Raw genomic sequence first — 20,901 nt, 5'->3', positions numbered from 1 at the left:
TCCCCCCCATATCCCTTGATCCCTTTAGCCCCAAGAGCTGTATCTAATTTCTTTTTAAAATCACAACGTTTTGGCCTCATCCTGTGGGAGTGAATTCCACACATTCACCACCCTCTGGGTGAAGAAATTTCTCCTCACCTCAGTTCTAAAAGGTTTACCCCTTATCCTCAAACTATGATTGAAACATTTAAGGATGTGATAAGAGGTGACTCTTCAGGCGTGCCAGTATTGTGTCAGTGGCGAGTGGCCCCTGAGCCTCATTGCCAAATTGCCCATGAAAGTGGCCTCTCTTTAGCTGAAGGCTCCGTGCTCCAAAGAGAAGGCCTTGTGCACAGCTCCACTGTCCCACCCGGCCATCCAGACAGAGGGCCCAGCTTGCTTGGCCCCTCGGATTTCTATTTCCTTACTTACCTCTGCATCTTCTCGATCCCAGAGCTGCATGAGCAATGCCCACCTCTCTCGGGTGGGGGTGCTGAGGATCTTAACCTCCTGTTAGGCTGGTCATATTGGGGGTCCATCCTGGAGGTGGCTTATTAATAAAATTGCTGAATCACTCCAGGTGCTGACAACTCCTTAAAGACAGTCCTACAATGGTGGCACAGTGGTTAGCACTGCTGCCACACAGCGCCAAGGATCCGGGTTTAATTCCGGCCTTGGGTGACTGTCTGTGTGGAGTTTGCACGTTCTCCCCGTGTCTGCGTGGGTTTCCTCCCACACTTCAAAGATGTGCGGGTTAGGTGGAGTGGCCGTGCTAAATTGTCCCTTGGTGTCAGGGGGACGAGCAGGGTAAATACGTTGGATTACGGGGATAGGGCCTGGGTGGGATTGTTGTCGGTGCAGGCTCGATGGGCCAAATGGCCTCCTTCTGCACTGTAGATTCTATGAATATTGCAAGCACTTCTTTAACCAGGACTGTCAGCATGGACTGTCAGCATGGACTGTCAGCATGGACTGTCAGCATGGACTGTCAGCATGATCACGACGGCTGGAATTTTACCATCCCGCCCACCACGGGGATTAGAGCGGGCGAGGGGGCGGAACATGGAAAGGCCTGTTGACATCAGGCGGGATTTCGGGACGAGCAAGGCCGTAAAATCCCACCTAATGTCTGATCATAAGCTCAATCGAAACACATGGATCTTTGCATGAGACTGGAAAGCAATTTAAATTAATGCCCAATGGGAATTTCAACTTCCCATGTGAAATTCATGCACTGATATTGTCATGCCAGCATGTCTTTTTGTAAGAAATGATACAATGAGTCTCCTTCCAAATCAGCGAGACTTTACAAGCTTGCTTTAACCTCTTACGTTCATATTTTCTTCAGGGTCCTCAAGGTCCTCGCGGCGATAAGGGTGAAGCTGGTGAGACAGGTGAAAGAGGACAGAAAGGACACAGAGGCTTCACTGGTCTGCAAGGTTTACCCGGTCCTCCTGTGAGTATTTTGTTCATGCAACCAATACAATTCAGAACATTGCATTCTTGATTTTTTTTTTATTCCTTCGTGGGATACGGGTGTCGCTGGTTGGCCAGTATTTATTGCCCATCCCTAGTTGCCCTTGAAACTGAGTGGCTTGCCACTTTAGAGGGCAGTTGAGAGTCAACCACATTGCTGTGGCTCTGGAGTCACATGTAGGCCAGACCGGGTAAGGACGGCAGATTTCCTTCCCCAAAGGACATTAGTGAACCAGGTGGGTTTTTCCGACAATGGTTTCATCAGTAGATTCTTAATTCCAGATTTTTAAAATTGAATTCAAATTCCACCATCTGCCGATGCGGGATTCGAACCCGGGTCCCCCAGAACATTCGCTGGGTGTCTGGATTAATAGCCCAACGATAATAACACTAGGCCATCGCCTCCCCTTTTAAACAATCTTCTTCTTTGTAAAGATACAAGAACTTGCATCCCATTGTGTGCTGAGGACATGCAAAAGTACTTCCCAGTCAGTGAATTATTCAAGAACAAAGAACAAAGAACAATACAGCACAGGAACAGGCCCTTCGGCCCTCCAAGCCCGCGCCGCTCCCCGGTCCAGGATTGAATCCTGAATCCAGGATCCCCGCCCAATTTTCCAGCCTATCTACATACCAATATCCTATCCACCGAGCTGTCCCTCACAGCTACGATGCTTTGTTCATCACAACCTATTAACTCACCCCCACCCCCCCATTTCAGACCATGTGATCTCCAGGGAGAGGCGAAAACCCAGAGTGAAAACCCCAGGGCCAATATGGGGAAAAAAAAATCTGGGAAATTCCTCTACGACCCCCTGAGGCGATCGAAACGAGTCCAGGAGATCACACTGGCCCTGATCGGAAAATGCTTCCCAACCCTATTCATTTCCACTTCCACAAACACCATATGAATTCCCTGCCCCCGAGACAGGTTCCCAACTATCCGCAGTCTCGCTCTGTACTGGCACCAGCAAGATGATCATAGAATGAAGCCTTGAAACGAGAAACAAAGAACAATTAGCCCGCGCCGCTCCCTGGTCCAAACTAGACCACTCTTTTGTATCCCTCCATTCCCACTCCGTTCATATAGCTGTCTAGATAAGTCTTAAACGTTCCCAGTGTGTCCGCCTCCACCACCTTGCCCGGCAACACATTCCAGGCCCCCACGACCCTCTGTGTAAAATATGTCCTTCTGATATCTGTGTTAAACCTCCCCCCCTTCACCTTGAACCTATGACCCCTCGTGAACGTCACCACCGACCCGGGGAAAAGCTTCCCACCGTTCACCCTATCTATGCCTTTCATAATTTTATACACCTCTATTAAGTCTCCCCTCATCCTCCGTCTTTCCAAGGAGAACAGCCCCAGTTTCCCCAGTTTCAGTTGCTATCAATAAAATTGCACTCGGCCCAATCCCGTAACTAGAGTAATAATTATAAATTTCTTTGGTGATTTTCATTAAGTTCGAACACCAGCAGAATTCCGTCGCACATCTTCCAGTCACACCACCGGATCTTCCACCTGAGCAAGCATTTTTAAATCTTTATTTAATGTTTCATCTATCTCTGGTAAAACAGCACCCTCAGAGCTGCAGTAAAACATCACCCGAGATTACATGCCTAAGTCCTGAAATGGGATTTGAAACTGCAAACTCAACAGCAAGTATGGCACCAAATTAGCTAGTTCTTAATTTCTTACTTCCAAACTGCTGCAAGCAATTGACACACACGCAGCTGGTGAAGCGAGTGTATAATAAGGCCACAGAACCCAGAAGGATCCAGGCTTAATTCCTGATGCGTGTTAAGTTTAAGTTATTAGTGTCACAAGTAGGCTCAATGAAGTTACTGTGAAATTCCCCTAGTTGCCACACTCCTGTTCGGGTACACTGAGGGAGAATTTAGCACGGCCAATGCACCCTAACCAGCATGTCTTTCGGGAGGAGACCGGCGCAAACCCACACAGACATGGGGAGGAAGTGCTAAGCTCTGCACAAACAGTGACCAAGCTGGGAATCGAACCCAGGTCCCTGGTGCTGTGAGGCAGCAGTGCTAACCACTGTGCCACCGTGCCGTACTTCTTGCGTGTTCCAGAAGATGAGGCAATGCGAAATTCAGCCTGTTGAATTGCTCCTTGACCCTATTGGGGTTCTTGGCCTGTCCTTACTCCCAGTTTAAAATTCAACGCCGAGAAAAGGAGTGGAGACCTTGCGTAATCGGGTCAAAGGCTCAAATTCCTGTTCCCCTCTCCCCCGTTTAGATTGTGTGCGTTTGCGTCCCTAAAATGTAGGAACGTCGGGGTTCTGGGCTTGCTGTGGATGGAACTTTTTATGCGACTCATTCCATTGTTGCAAATTCCGTGTGAAGGTATAACATTTCCGTTTTCTTTCTTTCTTAGGGTCCCGCTGGTGATCAAGGTGCTGTAGGAGCTGCTGGCCCTGCTGGCCCTAGGGTAAGTATTACCAAGAAGCTTACACTCGGTTTTCTTTAGGTAAAACGCAAGTGAGAAAACACATCTCGAATACAGGAATTCTCTATAAAGGCTGATAAGCGTGTGGAGTATCACACCGTGAATATTCTGACATCAGTTTCATGATGTCCTCAAAATAACCTTCTGACCTCAGCAATGGCCAAACTATTTGAACTAAGTCTGAGAAACAGGATAAACTGTTACTTCGAATGATATAGACAAATCAAGGACAGTCAGCATGGATTTTTTAAGGGAAAGTCACATCTGACAAACTTCATTGAATTTTTTGAGGAAGTAACATGGAGGATTATATATGAAAGAGCATATAGAAGTTATATAAAACCTTGGTTAGGCCGCATTTAGAGTATTGCGTGCAGTTCTGGTCACCACACTACCAGAAGGACGTGGAAGCTTTGGAGAGAGCGCAGAGAAGCTTCACCAGGATGTTGCCTGGTCTCGAGGGTGTTGACTATGAGGAGAGGTTGGATAAACTAGGATTGTTTTCACTGGAAAAACGGAGGCTGAGGGGAGACCTGGTCTACAAAATGATGAGAGGCACAGACAGGGTGGATAGTCAGAGGCTTTTCCCCCCAGGGTGGAAGTGTCAATTACAAGGGGCACAGGTTCAAGGCGAGAGGGGGAAAGTTTAAGGGAGATGTGCGGGGGAAGTTTTTCACACAGAGTGGTGGGTGCCTGGAACGCGCTGCCAGAGGAGGTGGTGGAAGAGGCACATTAGCAACATTTAAGAGGCATCTGGATGGGTTCATGAATAGGGAGAGAGTAGAGGGATACAGTCTGAGTAAGGGCAGAAGATTTTTTTTTAGTTTAGTTAGGGCATCATGATCAGCCTGGCTTGGAGGGGCCGAAGGGCCTGTTCCTGTGCCGTACTTTTCTTTGTTCTTTGGATTGATGAGGGTAGTGTAGTTGATGTGGTCTACATGGATTTTAACACAGGTTTTCACAGGTACAACATGGCAGACTGGTTATAACAAAGTCTCTGGGATCCAGGGGAATGTAACAAGCTGGGTACAAAATTGTCTCAATGGCAGGAAAGGGTAATTGTGGACGGGTGTTTTTGTGACTGGAAGGCTGGTTCCAGTGGGGTTCCACAGGGCTCAGTACGAGGCCCCCCTGCTTCTTGTGGGACATATTAATGATCTGGATGTCAAGGTAGGGGAATTGACCAAGGAGTTTGCAGGCAACACAGGAATTGGCTGTGTGGTTGATAGTGAGGAGGATAGCTGTGGACTGCAGGAAGATATCAATGGACTGATCAATGGGCAGAAAATTGGCAAATGGAATTGAACCCAGAGAAATGAGGTGATGCATTTGGGGAGGTCGAACAAGGCAAAGGAATACACGATAAATGGGAGGATGCTGAGAGGTGTAGAGGAAGTGAGGGACCTTGGAGTGAATGTCCATCAATCTCTGAAGGTTGCTGGACAGATTGACAAGGTGGTTAAGAAGGCACATGGATTCCTTTCCTTTATTAGCCAAGGTCTAGAATATAAGAGCAAGGAGGTTATGCTGGAACTACACAAAACATTAGTTCAGCCACAATTTGAGCACTGTGTGTGTGGTTCTGGTCACCTCATTACAGAAAGGTGTAATTGTATTAGAGAGGGTACAGAAGAGATTTACAAGGATGTTGTCACCCAGGACTGGATAATTGCAGCGATGAGGAAAGATTGGATAGAATGGGGTTGTTCTCATTGGATCAGAGGAGGCTGAGGGGAGATTTGATTGCGGTGTATAAAATTGTGAGGGGCCAGGATAGAGTGGATGGGAGGGGCCTATTTACTTTAGCACAGAGGTCAGTGACTAGGGGAGACAAAGTGATTGGCAAAAAGATTAGAGGGGAGATTAGGAATAATGTTTTCACCCAGAGGGTAGTGGGGGGTCTGGAACTCTGTCTGAAAGGGTAGGAGAGGCAGAAACCCTCAAAGGGTGTCTGGATCTGGACCTCGAGTGCTGTAACCTGCAGGGTTACAGAGCAAATGCTGGAAAGTGGGACAGGGGGGGCTCCTTCTTCAGCCAGCATCGATATGATGGGCCAAGTGGCCTTCTTCTGTGTGGTAAACCTTCTATGATAACAAATCTTCTCTGAAACACGCAGCTTGTTTCAAATTAAAATGCAAGGTTGGATTTGATTTATATGATTGAGTTTGCACTGCAGCCCAGTATTATAGCCCTGGAATAGCAGCATGGAGGTCAGGAGTTCAGATCCTACAAAAGCAAGTTCAGTTCAAAAAGTCTGGTTATCTGTGACTTGATATCGAGAAAAGTTACTGTGGAAGTTGCCTAATTGTTTTTAAAAATCTCTCTGGGCGATTCAGGAAGGGATCATATCAGCCCTATCTGACCTGATCTACATGCATCTCCAATCCATTTTCTCTCAAGCAGCCTAGCAAGCTATTCAATTCTAAAAACCTCCCACTGTGGCAATTAAGGATGGGTAATAAATTCAGCCTTGCCAGTGTTAGCCATCAGAAATAGGAACAGGAGTAGGCCATTCAGCCCCTCGAGCCTGCCCCACCATTCAATAGGATCATGGCTGATCCGACGATATTCCTCACATCTACATTCCTACCCTTTCCCCGGAACCCTTGGTCCCCTTACTGATCAAGAATCTATCCATCGCAGCCTTAAATAGATACAAAGGGGGGGGAATTTTCCCATCCTGCCCGCCAGGAATCATAGCAGGCGGGTTGGGGGGGGGGGGGGGGGGGCGGGGGGCCGTACAAAGGTCCATTGACCTCGGGCAGGATTTTCCAGCTTTGGGGTGAGCACGGCTGGAAAATCCCACCCTAGGACTCTGCCTCCTTAGCTCTCTGTGGCGAGGAGTTCCAAAGACACTCAACCCTCTGAGAAGAAATTCCTCCTCATCTCAGTCTTAGATTGGTGCCCCTTGATTCTGAGATGATGCCCTGTGGCCCTCGACTCTCCCATGAGGGGGACACATCCTCTCAGCATTTACCCTGCCAAGCCCCTTAAGAATCCGATATGTTTCAATGAGGCCACCTCTCATTCTTCAAAATTCCAATGAGTCCCAACCTGTTTGCCCTTTGCTTCATCAGGCAATCCCTCCATACCGGGGATCATCCCAGTGAACCTTCCCTGAACTTCCAATGAAACAATAACTTTCCTTAGATAAGTGAATCAAAACTATTCACAGTACTCCAGATGTGGTGTCACCAGTACCTTGTACAGTTGCAGCAAGATGCTGAGAATAAATATCAACACAATCTAGAAAGTGAGGCTTATTTTTATTCGGGTCTTCACCCCCTTTAGTAAGTACTTGTATTGATTAGCAATGAGCAATTATATTGCTGTTGGTTAGCAAAGGGTCAAAGCATGACTGTTAACAACAGCTAGTTTCTAATGGTGTTTGCTACTTTTTATTTCAGGGACCTCCTGGTCCTGTTGGGCCATCTGGTAAGGATGGTGCGAATGGTCTGACTGGTCCCATTGGTCCACCTGGTCCACGTGGTCGTTCTGGTGAAACTGGCCCAGCTGTGAGTATCATGTCATCTACCCACTCTTTGTATTCAGTGCATTTGCTGCCCTTGATTGGAGTCACTGTAACATCATAATGCCCAACAAGTGTCATACCTACACAAAAACTGCTTTAGATAATGGATAATCAGCCAGCTTTTAATATGAAAATATTTCAATTAATAAAGTGGCACAACAGCACATGGAAAACTCTTTTCTTCTCCTTACTTTCTTGCTCCGCTGCCTCTTTCTCTAGCTTACTCTTTCCCATATCTGTGGATCTCATCACTTCCGTTGTGTCCCAAGGTTTAATGTTCCTCCGGATATTTCCCAACAGGGTCCTCCTGGAAATTCTGGCCCACCTGGTCCTCCTGGTCCTCCAGGCCCTGGCATCGATATGTCTGCCTTTGCTGGCCTCTCACAACCCGAGAAAGCTCCCGATCCACTCCGATACTTCCGGGCTGACCAGGCTGCTCCATTCCTTCGTCAGCATGACGCCGAGGTTGATGCCACTCTTAAGTCTCTCAACAACCAGATTGAAAATATCCGCAGCCCAGAAGGAAGCAAGAAAAACCCAGCCCGTACCTGCCGGGACCTGAAACTTTGTCACTCAGACTGGAAGAGCGGTAGGTGGTCGTCAGGACCCCCAGTGACACATTGGCCTGAAATATAGCACTCATGGGAAAGGGAGGGTAAATTTAGTAGCTGCCACATTTAGAATTTCATCTTTAATTTTTGCACTCAGCTAGAAAGCCACCACACCTTCACAAATCAATGGCACCACAACATTCAGGGTGGCACGGTGGTTAGCACTGCTGCCTCACAGCACCAGGGACCCGGGTTCGATTCCCGGCAAAACATACCATTCATAGAATGCATGGGGAGAAGGAAAGGAGAGGGTGCAGAATTTAGTGTTACAGTCATAGCTAGGGTGTAGAGAAAGATAAAAGAGTTAGAGTACAGTTTTAGAAGCATAGAACGAGAGTAAAAGATGGAGTTAGAGGGTATGCTGGGCACAGCTTGCAAGAAGCCGCCACGTTCTGGCGCCATCTTGAATTCTGCTCTGTGATTTATGCAAATATGTTCTCTCACAGGTGATTACTGGATCGATCCTAACCAGGGCTGCACACTCGATGCCATCAAGGTCTTCTGTAACATGGAAACTGGTGAGACTTGCGTCTATCCCAACCCAACAAGCATTCCACGTAAGAACTGGTGGACAAGCAAGGGTAAAGACAAGAAACACGTATGGTTTGGCGAGACTATGAATGGCGGTTTCCATGTAAGTGCCTGAATAATTCTTGTACGGGTGTTAACAATAGAAATATGATGGATGCTGAATATCAATCATTCATAGAGTTAGCGAATAACTCTCCCTCACGTTAAAAGAAGTTATTTACCAATTGACCTCCTTTGTTTGTCCGATTAGACCCAGATTTTCTGCACCCCCTCTCCCATTGCGTATGTTACGGCGGAGGAGGTCTGTGTTGAGTTAGCTGGTCTCAGCTGGGGCACTCGAGTTAGGGAGGGGAAAAGTGGTCAGGGTCCTCACCCTTCATTGCTTTCCAGTGAACCTTGGATGTGGACCATGGAATCCTATTCCAATGAAGAATCTACAAAACCTTCAGGAGAGGAGGGAGAAAAATAGGAGGGAAAACACAAGCCACTTTGTTGTCTCTTGAATCTGTTGATACTGGTCTTCTGGAAACGTATTCTACATTCAATTGTGCTTTGAGTAAAGTAGTTCCCTCTGTGCTCTAAATTTCCAAATTTTGACTTGTTTTCCCTGGGAGTTAAGCCCTTTAAGTGACTTTGGCAAGTTTATTCAGTGTCCATCTTATTCATAATTATTTGAAATGATATATTCGCACCTTGAACCCCAGTCAGTATTAGAATCATAGAATGACAGTGCAGAAGGAGGCCATTCAGTCTGTCGAATGTTACTGGCTCTTGGCTCTCTGAAAGAACATCTTGCCCAGGCCCAACTCCAGCTTATCCCCATAACTCCACACATTTAGCATGGCTAATCCACACATCTTTGGACACCAAGGGGTAATTTACCATGGTCAATCCACCTAACCTACACATCTTTGGACACTAAGGGGCAATTTAGCATGGCCAATCCACCTAACCCGCACATCTTTGGACACTCAGGGGTGATTTTGCATGACCCATCCACCTAACTACACATCTTTGGACAATAAGGGGCAATTTAGCATGGCCAATCCATGGTGGCATAGTGGTTAGCACTGCTGCCTCACAGTGCCATGGACCCAGGTTCGATTCCTGACTTGGGTGACTGTCTGTGTGGAGTTTGCACATTGTCTGCGTGGGTTTCCTCCAGGGTCTCTGGTTTCCTCCAACAGTCCGAAAGACATGCTGGTTGGGTGCATTGGCCGTGCTAAATTCTCCCTCAAAGTACCTGAACAGGTGCCGCAGTGTGGCGACTCGGGGATTTTCACAGTAACTTCATTGCGGTGTTAATGTAAGCCTACTCATGACTAATAAATAAATTTACTTATTTCTTTCCCTTCTCTTACAGTTCAGCTATGGCGATGGTAGTTTGACAGCCAACACCGCTGCCATCCAGATGACATTCCTGCGTCTGCTGTCCACTGAGGCCTCCCAAAACATCACCTATCACTGCAAAAATAGCATTGCCTACATGGATAGAGCTTCTGGTAATCTGAAGAAGGCCCTTCTATTGCAAGGCTCAAATGACATTGAAATCAGAGCTGAAGGAAACAGCCGGTTCACATACACTGTCTTGGAGGATGGCTGCACGGTACGTTTCCAAATGTATTTCAAATTGAATATCAAATAGAATTACAGTGCATTCAAGACAGGTATATTTCCTTTGCAAGGTGGGGCATGCAACTTCTGTTAGCATCTTGGGAAAAGCTGGGGACACCTTGGGCAGGTTGGACTGCCTCATGAGAACAGAGATCGCCACCAGGGTTAAAGGGTGGGAGAAATGTAATTGCGTGCGCTACCCATTGCGGGGGACAGGGCTGTGAGCTAATACAAAGCTACTGATCCAACAGATCAGCAAGATTCAGAGAATCCTACACAGGAACGTAGGAGCAGGAGTTAGCCATTCAGCTCATCGAGCCTGTTCTGCCATTCCATGCAATCATGGCTGATCTGTGGCCTAAGTCCACATAGTTTGGCCCATATCCCTTAATACCTTTGCTTAACCAAAATTTATCTATCTCAGATTTAAAATTAGCAACAGATTGAGCATCAACTGCCATCTGTGGAGAGTTCCAAACCTCTACCACCCTTTATGTGTAGAAATACTTAGCATCTCTCCTGAACAGTCTGACTGGAATGTTTAGACTATGTTGGCACAGTGGTTAGCACTGCTGCCTCACAGCGCCAGGGACCCAGGTTCAATTCCTGGCTTGGGTCCCTGTCTGTGCGGAGTTTGTACATTCTCCCCGTGTCTGCGTGGGTTTCCTCTGGGTGCTCCGGTTTCCTCCCAGTCTGAAAGGCGTATGGGTTAGGGTGCATTGTCTATGCTAAATTCTCCCTCAGTGTACCCGAACAGGAGTGTGGCGACTCTGGGATTTTCACAGTAACTTCATTGCAGTGTTAATATTAGCCTACTTGTGACACTAATACTTAAACTTAACTTAATTTACATTGAGTTGATCACTGAAAATCTCTTTGTTATACGTTTTTTTTCAGAAACATACTGGCAAGTGGGGCAAGACAGTCATTGAATACAGATCACAGAAAACAACCCGTTTGCCCATTGTGGATGTTGCACCTTTGGATATTGGTGGCTCAGATCAGGAATTTGGTGTTGACATTGGCTCAGTCTGCTTCTTGTAAAATTATAAGGACCTCAGTACTTTCCAATCACTTCTAGGACTTCTGCACTGAATGGCTGATTCAATCCATCACTCCATTCATCCACACGCTTACATTTTGGACTTCATGGCCTAGCTGGACAGACTGTGAAAACGGTTAATTTATTTATTGTTTTCCTGTAAGATCGTCAGGTCAGGTGGAAGTGTTACTGATATCTGTTGAAGTCCCTCCCCTGGATTGTACCAGCACAGGTATTACTAATCTTCATGCTGTACCAGTCTGTAAAAAGGTTACTAGCAGGAGACTGTGTAAAATATTTAAAAAAATGGTGCTATGTTGTAAAACCAGTCTGTAACATGGAGAACAATTGATATAAAAATGTGGAAAGTACAAGTTGATCTGGGCTTTTTTTTGTGGATTTTTTTTTTTTGCAGACTTTGAGATTCCAACTGCTCCAGTATCTAACTTTTGCCTGCCCTCTTTTTCTATCAAGATGAAGGAAGTTTGGAACAACAATCTAGAACTTCCCCAGTTTAAGCTACCTCACACTAATGATCTTAAAGGGACTAAACACACAGTAGCAGGGACAGAAGCGAGAAAAATCAAAGTCCTGATGATCACTCCTCGTTCCAATTTAATTCGAAGCAAAAATAAAGGTGCTTTTTTTTGGCTTCTGGTTTCTTCTTCTGTGGCAGTTTAGTGAACTAGAGGGATCCAGTCAAGATCTGACGGTGCTGAATGAGACAATTCTGAAGCTGCCATTCATGGTGTCACAGAACTGTTAACGCTAATTTAACATCCAGTCCCTTTTTTTTCAAGAACAAAATCAGTATTGCAGCAAAAAAAAAATTCTAAGTGGATGATGTGTGGTCTGATCTCCAATCAAATCTGGTGAAAACCATTCGCAGAATTTTTTCCCCTATGTTTTCCAAAGTTAGGCATGTGGATAAAAATTAATCCTATTTTTTTTTTCTCCTATTTTTCTCCCTAATTCCTTGCTTTCATGCAACCTTTTTCTTGTAACTAGAGGGGGAAAAAATAAAAAAAAGAGGTAGGCTTTTGAGAGAGGGGGGGAGGCAAAACAAACCAAGGATCTGTACTATTTTGTATATGTAAAATAGTTCAAATGTTTTAAATATTTTGCAATACTGGTTTGAAGCATGGTAGACTAGAACATTCCCATCACAACACCTAATGAACTTGTTTCCTTGTGAAAAGATTCTGTCACTTGTATTTTTTTCTCAACCCACTACCCCTCCTCTGCAGCAATAAAGATAGAAAGCTTTTCTATTAAAAAAACACATTTGTTTTGAATTTTTTTTTTTATTTGTATTAAATCCATCCTATGATGTATCTTTGTTGAATGTTATCTATTCTGGGATATTTCATGACCAAGAAATGAAATGACACAAATAAAACTTAATTAAAAAGAAATACCCATCACGGTTTCAGCTGTTTTTTGATCCAAGTTATTCAGTGCCTTGCATTCAAGGGTAACATTGGCCCGACCATTTTTTTTTCTCCCCTGCCCCCTCCCGCTGTTTCCTTCCCTTGGGCTAAGCCCAAGGGGATTATTCTCCATTTGTCAAGCCAGGCTGCAAATATCATCAGGTAGATCTTGTCTGCAGTGGCCAGAGCTGGAATCTTGACTGATTTTATCCACTTCCCAGTCCGCTGACGTGAATCGTTGCATCCTGGCTGCCATGGTGGCTGTTACCAGCTAGCTCAGCAAAGGCTAGGAGCAAATTCTAGGCCCATTTGGCCACTCGGAAAAATCCGCGACCAAAACAATTCAACTGTGTTTTTGCCCCCAAAATACATATAGTTTGATATAGAAATAAAGGGAGCAATTGCAAGCTAGCCCACCAATTGGGATGTTGATGAAATCAGGTGGAACATCGTTGGGGTGTACATCAGTATTGGGAGAGGCTGCAAAACTAGCATTCCAACCTGTCCAGTGGATTTCCTGCCACGTTAGGTTAAAATTACACCCAAAATTTCAGTCCCAACATCTGCAGAGTGACTGAAGTGAATCCACGACAAACTGTAAAGTGTGTTTATGAATGAGTTTATAATAACATTGGCAGATTTGACAGCTCCTTGCGCATGAATTCAGCAGAGGAGCGGAAGTCTATCAGGGAAAACTGAAATGATGTTGGTGTAAATCTCCGGTTTTAACTACTAGTACACTGTATCCAATTTTGTTAGGTAATGAATCCCTTAATAAAAATGTAATTATCAAAATGTTTCAGGTCCTGTCTTGTAACATGGTGTAGTGTCTTGGCCCACATTTTTGCTTCGAATCTTGAATGGTCTATTTGAGTACAGGCAAGGCCCCAGAGGCAGGGAAGGGTATAGAAAAGTGGAGTCCCCGAACCCTATGCTATCAATTATTGGGCAGGTTATTTTATTGCCACAAACTCAGAATAGGAATGAAGCTACGCACCTTTATTGTAACTTTCAACTGACTGGAAAACTCAGACAGAGGGAAACTGCTTAAAAAAAATGCAAGGTCATCTTCCACAGTAAAGTTGGGAAATAAACCAATCAGCCTCAGCGTGTGAAGAGAGACATTCCCATAGCTCAGACACCCATCAAAACTCACATGTGTGTAAGGAAGACAGATACTGGATAGCGAAATAAACCTCATTGAAATGCGCAATGGGTGAAGTATTTCAAGGCAATGCTGCCCCACTACTGGAGAGATTGCAAGTGACACAGGTGGTATCAAGAAAGGCTTGGGCAGAGGAAATAGACTGAAGGTTGCGATTTCTCCCCCTCTTTTGGAAGAAGTGAACTTGACCCAGAACCACCTAGCAAACAGATCTTGTAACAATTGCAACATCTTCTACATTTGACCAATCCATGAAACCAGTTAACTAAAAGCAGCAGCGGTGTTTGTTCACACCACTTCCCTCCTTAAGCACACATCCGAATGATTGCCCAAGGGCTGAATACCCGAGTTGCACTCTGGTTCAGTGGTTTGGCTTTCATTCTTTAATGAGGATTTTTTTTTTCAGCCAAAGAGTTTAAACCTCAGAAGTTCGAATAGAGAGTTAGTTCACCCCTACTGACCTGGTCCTAAGAAGTGCAATGGTATGATTTTAAACAAAAAGGAGTTTGTTCTTGGATTATCTTCTAAAAAGTGATAGCAGATGAATAATGGTCATCCTTTGTTATGTTTGCAAATCGTTTTGAAGCAGGGGTTAGGTAAATTACAAAATAATACAGCATTGTCAATTGGTACTGCTGCCCTGGCATTTGATTCCCAATGTCATTAATGTACACTCAATCCTCCATTATCTATTCAGTCCACAAACATCCTGGCAGACATTGTCTGGAATTTTACCATCCCACCTGCCACAGGAATGGGCGCAGGGCGGACCATGGAAAAGGAAAGGTCTGTTGACCTCGGGTGGGATTTTAGAGTTTTGGGACAAGCAAGGCTGTAAAACCCCACCCATGGCGTTCACAAGCATGATTCCTTGCTGCTGTGAATGCAGACAATGTTGCAATTACTTTCGAGTCATCATGGGATTTACCAATTGCTTTAATATTCATGATCTGAGAGGTTAAGAGTTTCCGTGCTTTGAGAGTTGTAAGTGGATCAGGCCAGGGGCAACAAGTAAATGGAAAAACCCTATCTGAATTATTAACAATTCACCTTCCAGGTGAAAATTTTAGATTGTGCTGTTGCAGGTGGGAACAATCCAGAGGTAGTGTGCTGGAGATTCATGGCGAGTTGAACGGTTAAGAGGGCCCTTTTTTTTGGTACAAGCAGGAGTGTAGGACCTCAATTTCCAAAAATTGTGAGCTCCAGCCAGCTTAACCTTCTTGAGCTTATGATGCATGCAGTGAAGCAAAGTGTTGTCACTTCAGGGCACCCTAGTGAGGGAAGAGTCATTCGCAATCCCTGACAACTGAATTGGTCAATACTGTCTGCAACGCCCAGAAAATTAATAATGGAAGGTGGCAAAGATATGATACTTGGATAAGGAAACCACTGCATTGGTTTCAAATTGCAAAAGCACCCAAGGTAGGTCTCTAAATCTACTTTTTACACTGCCAAGGCTTCTTTTTAAATATCTTAACTGCCATTTGACTGTCAATGAATGAGCATGGCAAACAGGTTGGAACTAGATATCACAACAGCAATTCCAAAGCACTGAGAAAGTACAGATTGGGGATGGCCTCACTGTCATAGCTAGCATTTATAGCCTTTGAAAATGGTGAGGAGCTGCTTTCTTGACCCCTTACATGCACCATATGGTGCACGTACCCGAGCACTTGGAGGGGAAGTTCTAGGATTTTGATGCAACAAGGGTGAAGTCAGGGTGATGCATGCAGCTGTTGCCCACCTTCTTCTCCGTGCTAGAGATCATGGGTTTAAGGTGCTTTTGAAGGAACCTTGCTGAGTGTCTCCAGTGCAGCTTGTAGGTGGTACACACTGCTGCCATTGGGAGATGAAGTTTCAAGGTGGTGAATAGGGTGTCAATTGCGTTTCTCTGCTTTAGCCTGGATAGTGTGGAGCTTAGGTGTTATTGGAGCTGCACTCATCCAAGTAACTGGGGTATTCCATCCTTGCTCCGGTAGCCATAGTATTTATATGGGTTTCCAGCCAATGGTAACCCCCAAGATGTTGATAGTGGGGGAACACTAACGGTAATGTCAGTGAGCAACATGGGGGCGATGGTTGGATTCTCTTGCATGACATTCCAAGTAGTGCCAGGCGATGTTAATCAGCCCAAGGAGGAATTCCAAGCCTTGCTACTTAAGTTTAAGCTCATTTGGTGTCACAAGTAGGCTTACATTAAACACTGCAATGAAGTTACTGAACACTGACTGCTTCAGTATGTGCAGAGTTGCAGACAGAACACAAATGATGGGGATAGTCAGCAGCAAAGCAGCTGAACAAAACTCCTGTCGCAAGAGCCTGGGGCCCTTCCACAGCCACCTTCCCTCGCACAAGGTACGATTGATTCCGATACTAGGCCTCCTTGTTGAAAAACCTGCCCTTTACAATCTCGACTGCAGATTTAGAACCAAAAGTAGTGTGAACTGTTGTAATGTGGGATGGAAGACAGTGAACAAAAGAGAAATGCAAATGCAGAGGCCCCAGAAACGGAGAGCGAAAGTTAGTGTATAAGAAACAGATTTGGTCAAAAAAAAAGACTTGCAGCCAAAATCTTTTAGTTCTACATTTCTGATGCATTCCAAAAGCATGCAATCACAGAATTGCACAACGCCTACTTCAGACCTTCCAGTTTATTGCACAGCAATCTCTGGTAGGATGTATTGATTCCATATTTAAAAGTTTTAAAAGCCTCCATGCAAGCTTGGCACGGTGTCAAATTCTTCACATTTCATAAGCAGCTTGTACTGAAATCACCTCAAATCCAAACCTGCCAGACTGAAGCTGATTGGAAAAAGCAGCTATTGTTTCAATCTTGAATTAATGCAGCAGTAGAAACAGTAGCGCAAATCAAAAGGCATGCCATAATTTATTCACAGATACAGGACCTGAAGAGAAAATGGGAAACAAATGTTCATTGTTGGTCTTCGAGGCAGGCTGTTCAACCATACAGAAACACAGCCAGAGACATACTGAGAGATCAGCAGAAACAATTGCATAGCATAGAAGCTCGAAATTCAGTGCCAACTGAAGCAAGGTTGAAAACAGTAATCACACTGTCACATGGCTTCAATTAAGGTGGATGACTTTGAAATTGCAGTTCACATGACAAAAACAAGAGAAGCCTAGAAATCCAAGGCAACAGTCAGACAACCTTCACCTCAGCAACGCAGACTAAAATTGCACCAAGCCTTTGGATGGAATCACAATTGAGCTCTGAACATTAAGAGCAAGCCAGTCTGAAGAAAAGGGTGCTCTTTCAGCAGCATGGCTTCTATGGTCCTTGTAGTCACCACTTGCTTGGCAGGAATGTGTTTTGAATTTTCAGATGCTTATATGACTTGCCCACTTAATCATCAGAATCCCTACAGTGCAGAAGAGGCCATTCGGCCCAGCAAGTCTGCATCAACTCTCTAAAAGAGCATCTTACCCAGGTTCACTCCCACCCTATCCCCATAACCCCACATTTACCATGGATTTGAACTAGAGTCATGCAGTGCAGAAAAGGCCCTTTGGCCCATGGAGCTTGCACTGACAACTACCACTTAAGGCATATTAATACCACATCCTTGAATATTATATCTCATGTGCAAATGTTTTTTTTTTTTTTAAAAGTTTGTCAGATTTCTGGCCTCCACTACTTTCCCAGGCAGTGCATTCCAGATTCCCACCACCAAGTGAAAAATGTTTTCCCAAATCCCCTCAAAACTGTGCCCCCCAACCAAATCATAGAACATAGAACATAGAAAGCCACAGCACAAACAGGCCCTTCGGCCCACAAGTTGCGCCGATCACATCCCCACCTCTAGGCCTATCTATAGCCCTCAATCCCATTAAATCCCATGTACTCATCCAGAAGTCTCTTAAAAGACCCCAACGAGTTTGCCTCCACCACCACCGATGTCAGCCAATTCCACTCACCCACCACCCTGAGTGAAAAACTTACCCGACATCTCCTCTGTACCTACCCCCCAGCACCTTAAACCTGTGTCCTCTCGTAGCAACCATTTCAGCCCTTGGAAATAGCCTCTGAGAGTCTACCCTATCCAGACCTCTCAACATCTTGTAAACCTCTATCAGGTCACCTCTCATCCTTCGTCTCTCCAGGGAGAAGAGACCAAGCTCCCTCAACCTATCCTCATAAGGCATGCCCCCCAATCCAGGCAACATCCTTGTAAATCTCCTCTGCACCCTTTCAATGGCTTCAACATCTTTCCTGTAATGAGGTGACCAGAACTGCGCGCAGTACTCCAAGTGGGGTCTAACCAGGGTCCTATAAAGCTGCAGCATTATCAGAACAGCTGCTCCCTATTCACTGTCCCTGCCCCTCAATCAGCCTTCACTGCTCTAAAGAAAACAATCCAAGCCTAGCCAGTCTCTCCTTATAGCTCAAATGCTCCATCCCAGGCAACATCCTGGTGACTCTCCTCTTTACCCTCTCGTGTGGTGTAATCACATCCTTCCTATAGTGAGGTGACCAGAACTACACAGTATTCCAGCTGTGGCCTAGCCAACGCTCTGTACAACTCCAACATTACCTCCCTGCTCTTATACTCAATGCCACAACTGATTAAAAAGTGCCCCATATGCCTCAACTACTATTCACATGCAACTCATGGTTGGATGATAAATATCACAGCAAGCTCCTGACAGATTTGCTAGCTGTGATAGAGAGTGAAAAGGAATCCAGCCTTTATGATTAGATGAAAGGCAGGAGGCTGACACATTGTCAGTTATGCACAGCCATTTAGGATTTGGGGCATAGGAGGCAGAGGTGTCACACTTGCCTGCCTGTGTCCCAGACTAACCTCCCTTTAAAGTGATACTCAGTAGCATCCAGGGACAGAAAGAGCCAGCTACAAGGCAGGTTCCCGACACTGGCTGTAGCTGCCTTGTTGGTTAAATGAATGCAATTGCACTGAGGGGTTTGTGTAGAGAGGCAAGGGCAAGGTTTTATTTAGATAATAGTACCTATCTTGCCCAATAGAGAAAATTGTATTTTGCGCAGAGGAAGATTTCAGACATGGGTGGGATTTTCTGGCCACACTTACACCAGAAAATTCCACCCAAGGTCAACAGACCTTTGCATGGTCCTGTCGCACCCGCTACAATTCCCCTGGTGGGCGGGTCAGGAAAATTCCACTCTAAGACGTACAACTGAGATAAATGAACCCATCATGCAATGAAGAATGGAAGCAAAAAAAACACTTCTGCGAAGAGAAAGCCCCAGGAGGGTTGAAGAATGGAAGAAAAAAGGAATTGCAATCATGTGAAAGCACAAGAGAGGTGAATAAATGGGCGTAAGGCTTCTGACATGGAAGTGAGATGGGCAGGATTTGTACCTCAATGGGGAGGTGGAAATCACAGGCAAAATATTAGCAGTGGGCCCCAAGGGTTCCTCAGTAACCAGGAGCAAGACAGCTGCCTGAAGGCAGTCAAGAGCACAGGCCAACACCCAGACACCGAATGAGGCACCACCAGCCCCACCCCCCCTACTTGGGACATTAAGCTGCCCCGTGTAGGGATCCTGCACCCTCAGTGATGACTAATCAGCTCAAAAATAAAGGTACCTTCGCACCCCCCTCTTCAAAAGAAATTCTTTAATATTTCCATTAAAACAATTGAAAAATCAACATTGATAAAGAGGTAAAGGATATTTCAAACATAAATTTTACTTTAAAATAGTTAATACAAAGATGCACCTCAGTTACAAGTATTTGCATTACATCTTGCACAATACAGCTGCATGTATAATCTCTCAGGTTTTTCCAACTCAGCCTCCATCAGGTACAAGTCTAAAAGTTTGCAAAGTGTTGGTTAGGCCACATTTGGAAGCATATCCCATTCTGGTCACCACACGACCAGGAGGATTTGGACAGTGCAGAAAAGGTTCACCAGGATGTTGCCTGGTATGGAGGGCATTAGCCCCAAGGGGAGGTTGAATAAACTGGGATTGTTCTCCCTGGAAGGATGGAGGCTGAGGGATGACCTGAGTTTATAAAATTGAGGGGATGACCTGATAGAAGTTTATAAAATTGAGGGGGTATAGACAAGATGAACAGCTGGAAGCTTTTTCCCCCCAGGGCAGAAATGGCAATTACAAGGGGACACAAGTTGAGGGAGGGGTAAAAAGGAAGATTCAGTGGCAATGTGCAGGATGTTTAATTCTCCCCCCCCCAGGTTGAGGGGGCCTGGAATGCACTGCCAAGTAACATGGTTGAGGCAGATACATTAGTGCCATTTAAGACTCATTGGGATAGACACATGAACAGATGGGAAAGAGAGATAAGTGGTTGGTCTAGATTGGATAATGTGATCGGCGCAGGCTTGGAGGGCCTGTTCCTGTGCTGTACTGTTCTTTGTTCTGCTCATCATGCAGGGTCTCACTTCCCACTCATTTAGTCTTAGAGTTCCATTTGAAAGTAGTTGTATTCCTTTACAAAGTCCCAGGACATTGTTACCACTGACAAGGTGCATGTTTATGAACCTTCTCACCCACATCACAGTTCTGACATCACAAGATCCACAGAGACTCTTATCCCATTCCTTTCAATGGACTTGGGGCTCTGCCAACAGCAATGGGTCTTGTCCAATTTGCAATCTGTTGCCCTTCAGCTCTTGTTCTGCTCAACTGGATAATGCAGTGTAACAATCACTGCTCCATTCTCAGAGATCTGCTTCCAACTTACCCTTTGCGCCTACAGCAACCTCCAGTCACATGGGCATTTCTTGGAACATAATGAGAATACTCCAAACTGGTTGTATGATGTCCCTTTCAAGACCAAAAATACAGGCTTTTCCCCTGCATATGGGTTCATCATTAGAGGATGAAAAAATGATTTCCATTGCTGGCGATTGATTCTCTGGAAGAATCCAGTTTTTCTTAAGAGTAGAATGCCCCATGATAAAAGTGGTGGATGCATATTGTTGAGATTTGCAAAATGAGTGTTTGCGTACAAAATGAAAACCATGCAGCAACCATTAAGCAGCCAGCTATGAATGAAACTTTTGCGCAGAATTTCCAGATGGTTAACTTT

At 45.2% G+C, this 20,901-nt stretch overlaps 1 protein-coding gene across 1 annotated transcript in view; it reads left to right on the top strand.

Moving 5' to 3' along the window:
* LOC144481984 (uncharacterized) overlaps positions 1-12,657 on the top strand; it is a 102,410-nt gene extending 89,753 nt beyond the window's left edge. Inside the window, exons 48-54 of the mRNA XM_078201212.1 lie at positions 1,328-1,435; positions 3,850-3,903; positions 7,329-7,436; positions 7,754-8,042; positions 8,511-8,698; positions 9,959-10,201; positions 11,107-12,657. Coding sequence (XP_078057338.1) covers positions 1,328-1,435; positions 3,850-3,903; positions 7,329-7,436; positions 7,754-8,042; positions 8,511-8,698; positions 9,959-10,201; positions 11,107-11,253 — 1,137 coding nt within the window. The 3' untranslated portion in view covers positions 11,254-12,657. The remainder of the gene's footprint in view (positions 1-1,327; positions 1,436-3,849; positions 3,904-7,328; positions 7,437-7,753; positions 8,043-8,510; positions 8,699-9,958; positions 10,202-11,106) is intronic.
* The last annotated feature ends 8,244 nt before the right edge of the window (positions 12,658-20,901 follow it).

Source organism: Mustelus asterias, chromosome X (assembly GCF_964213995.1).
Source record: "Mustelus asterias chromosome X, sMusAst1.hap1.1, whole genome shotgun sequence".
Lineage (NCBI taxonomy): Eukaryota > Metazoa > Chordata > Chondrichthyes > Carcharhiniformes > Triakidae > Mustelus > Mustelus asterias.
Note: the sequence above shows the minus strand (reverse complement) of the source record. Positions and strands in the feature narration are given on the sequence as shown.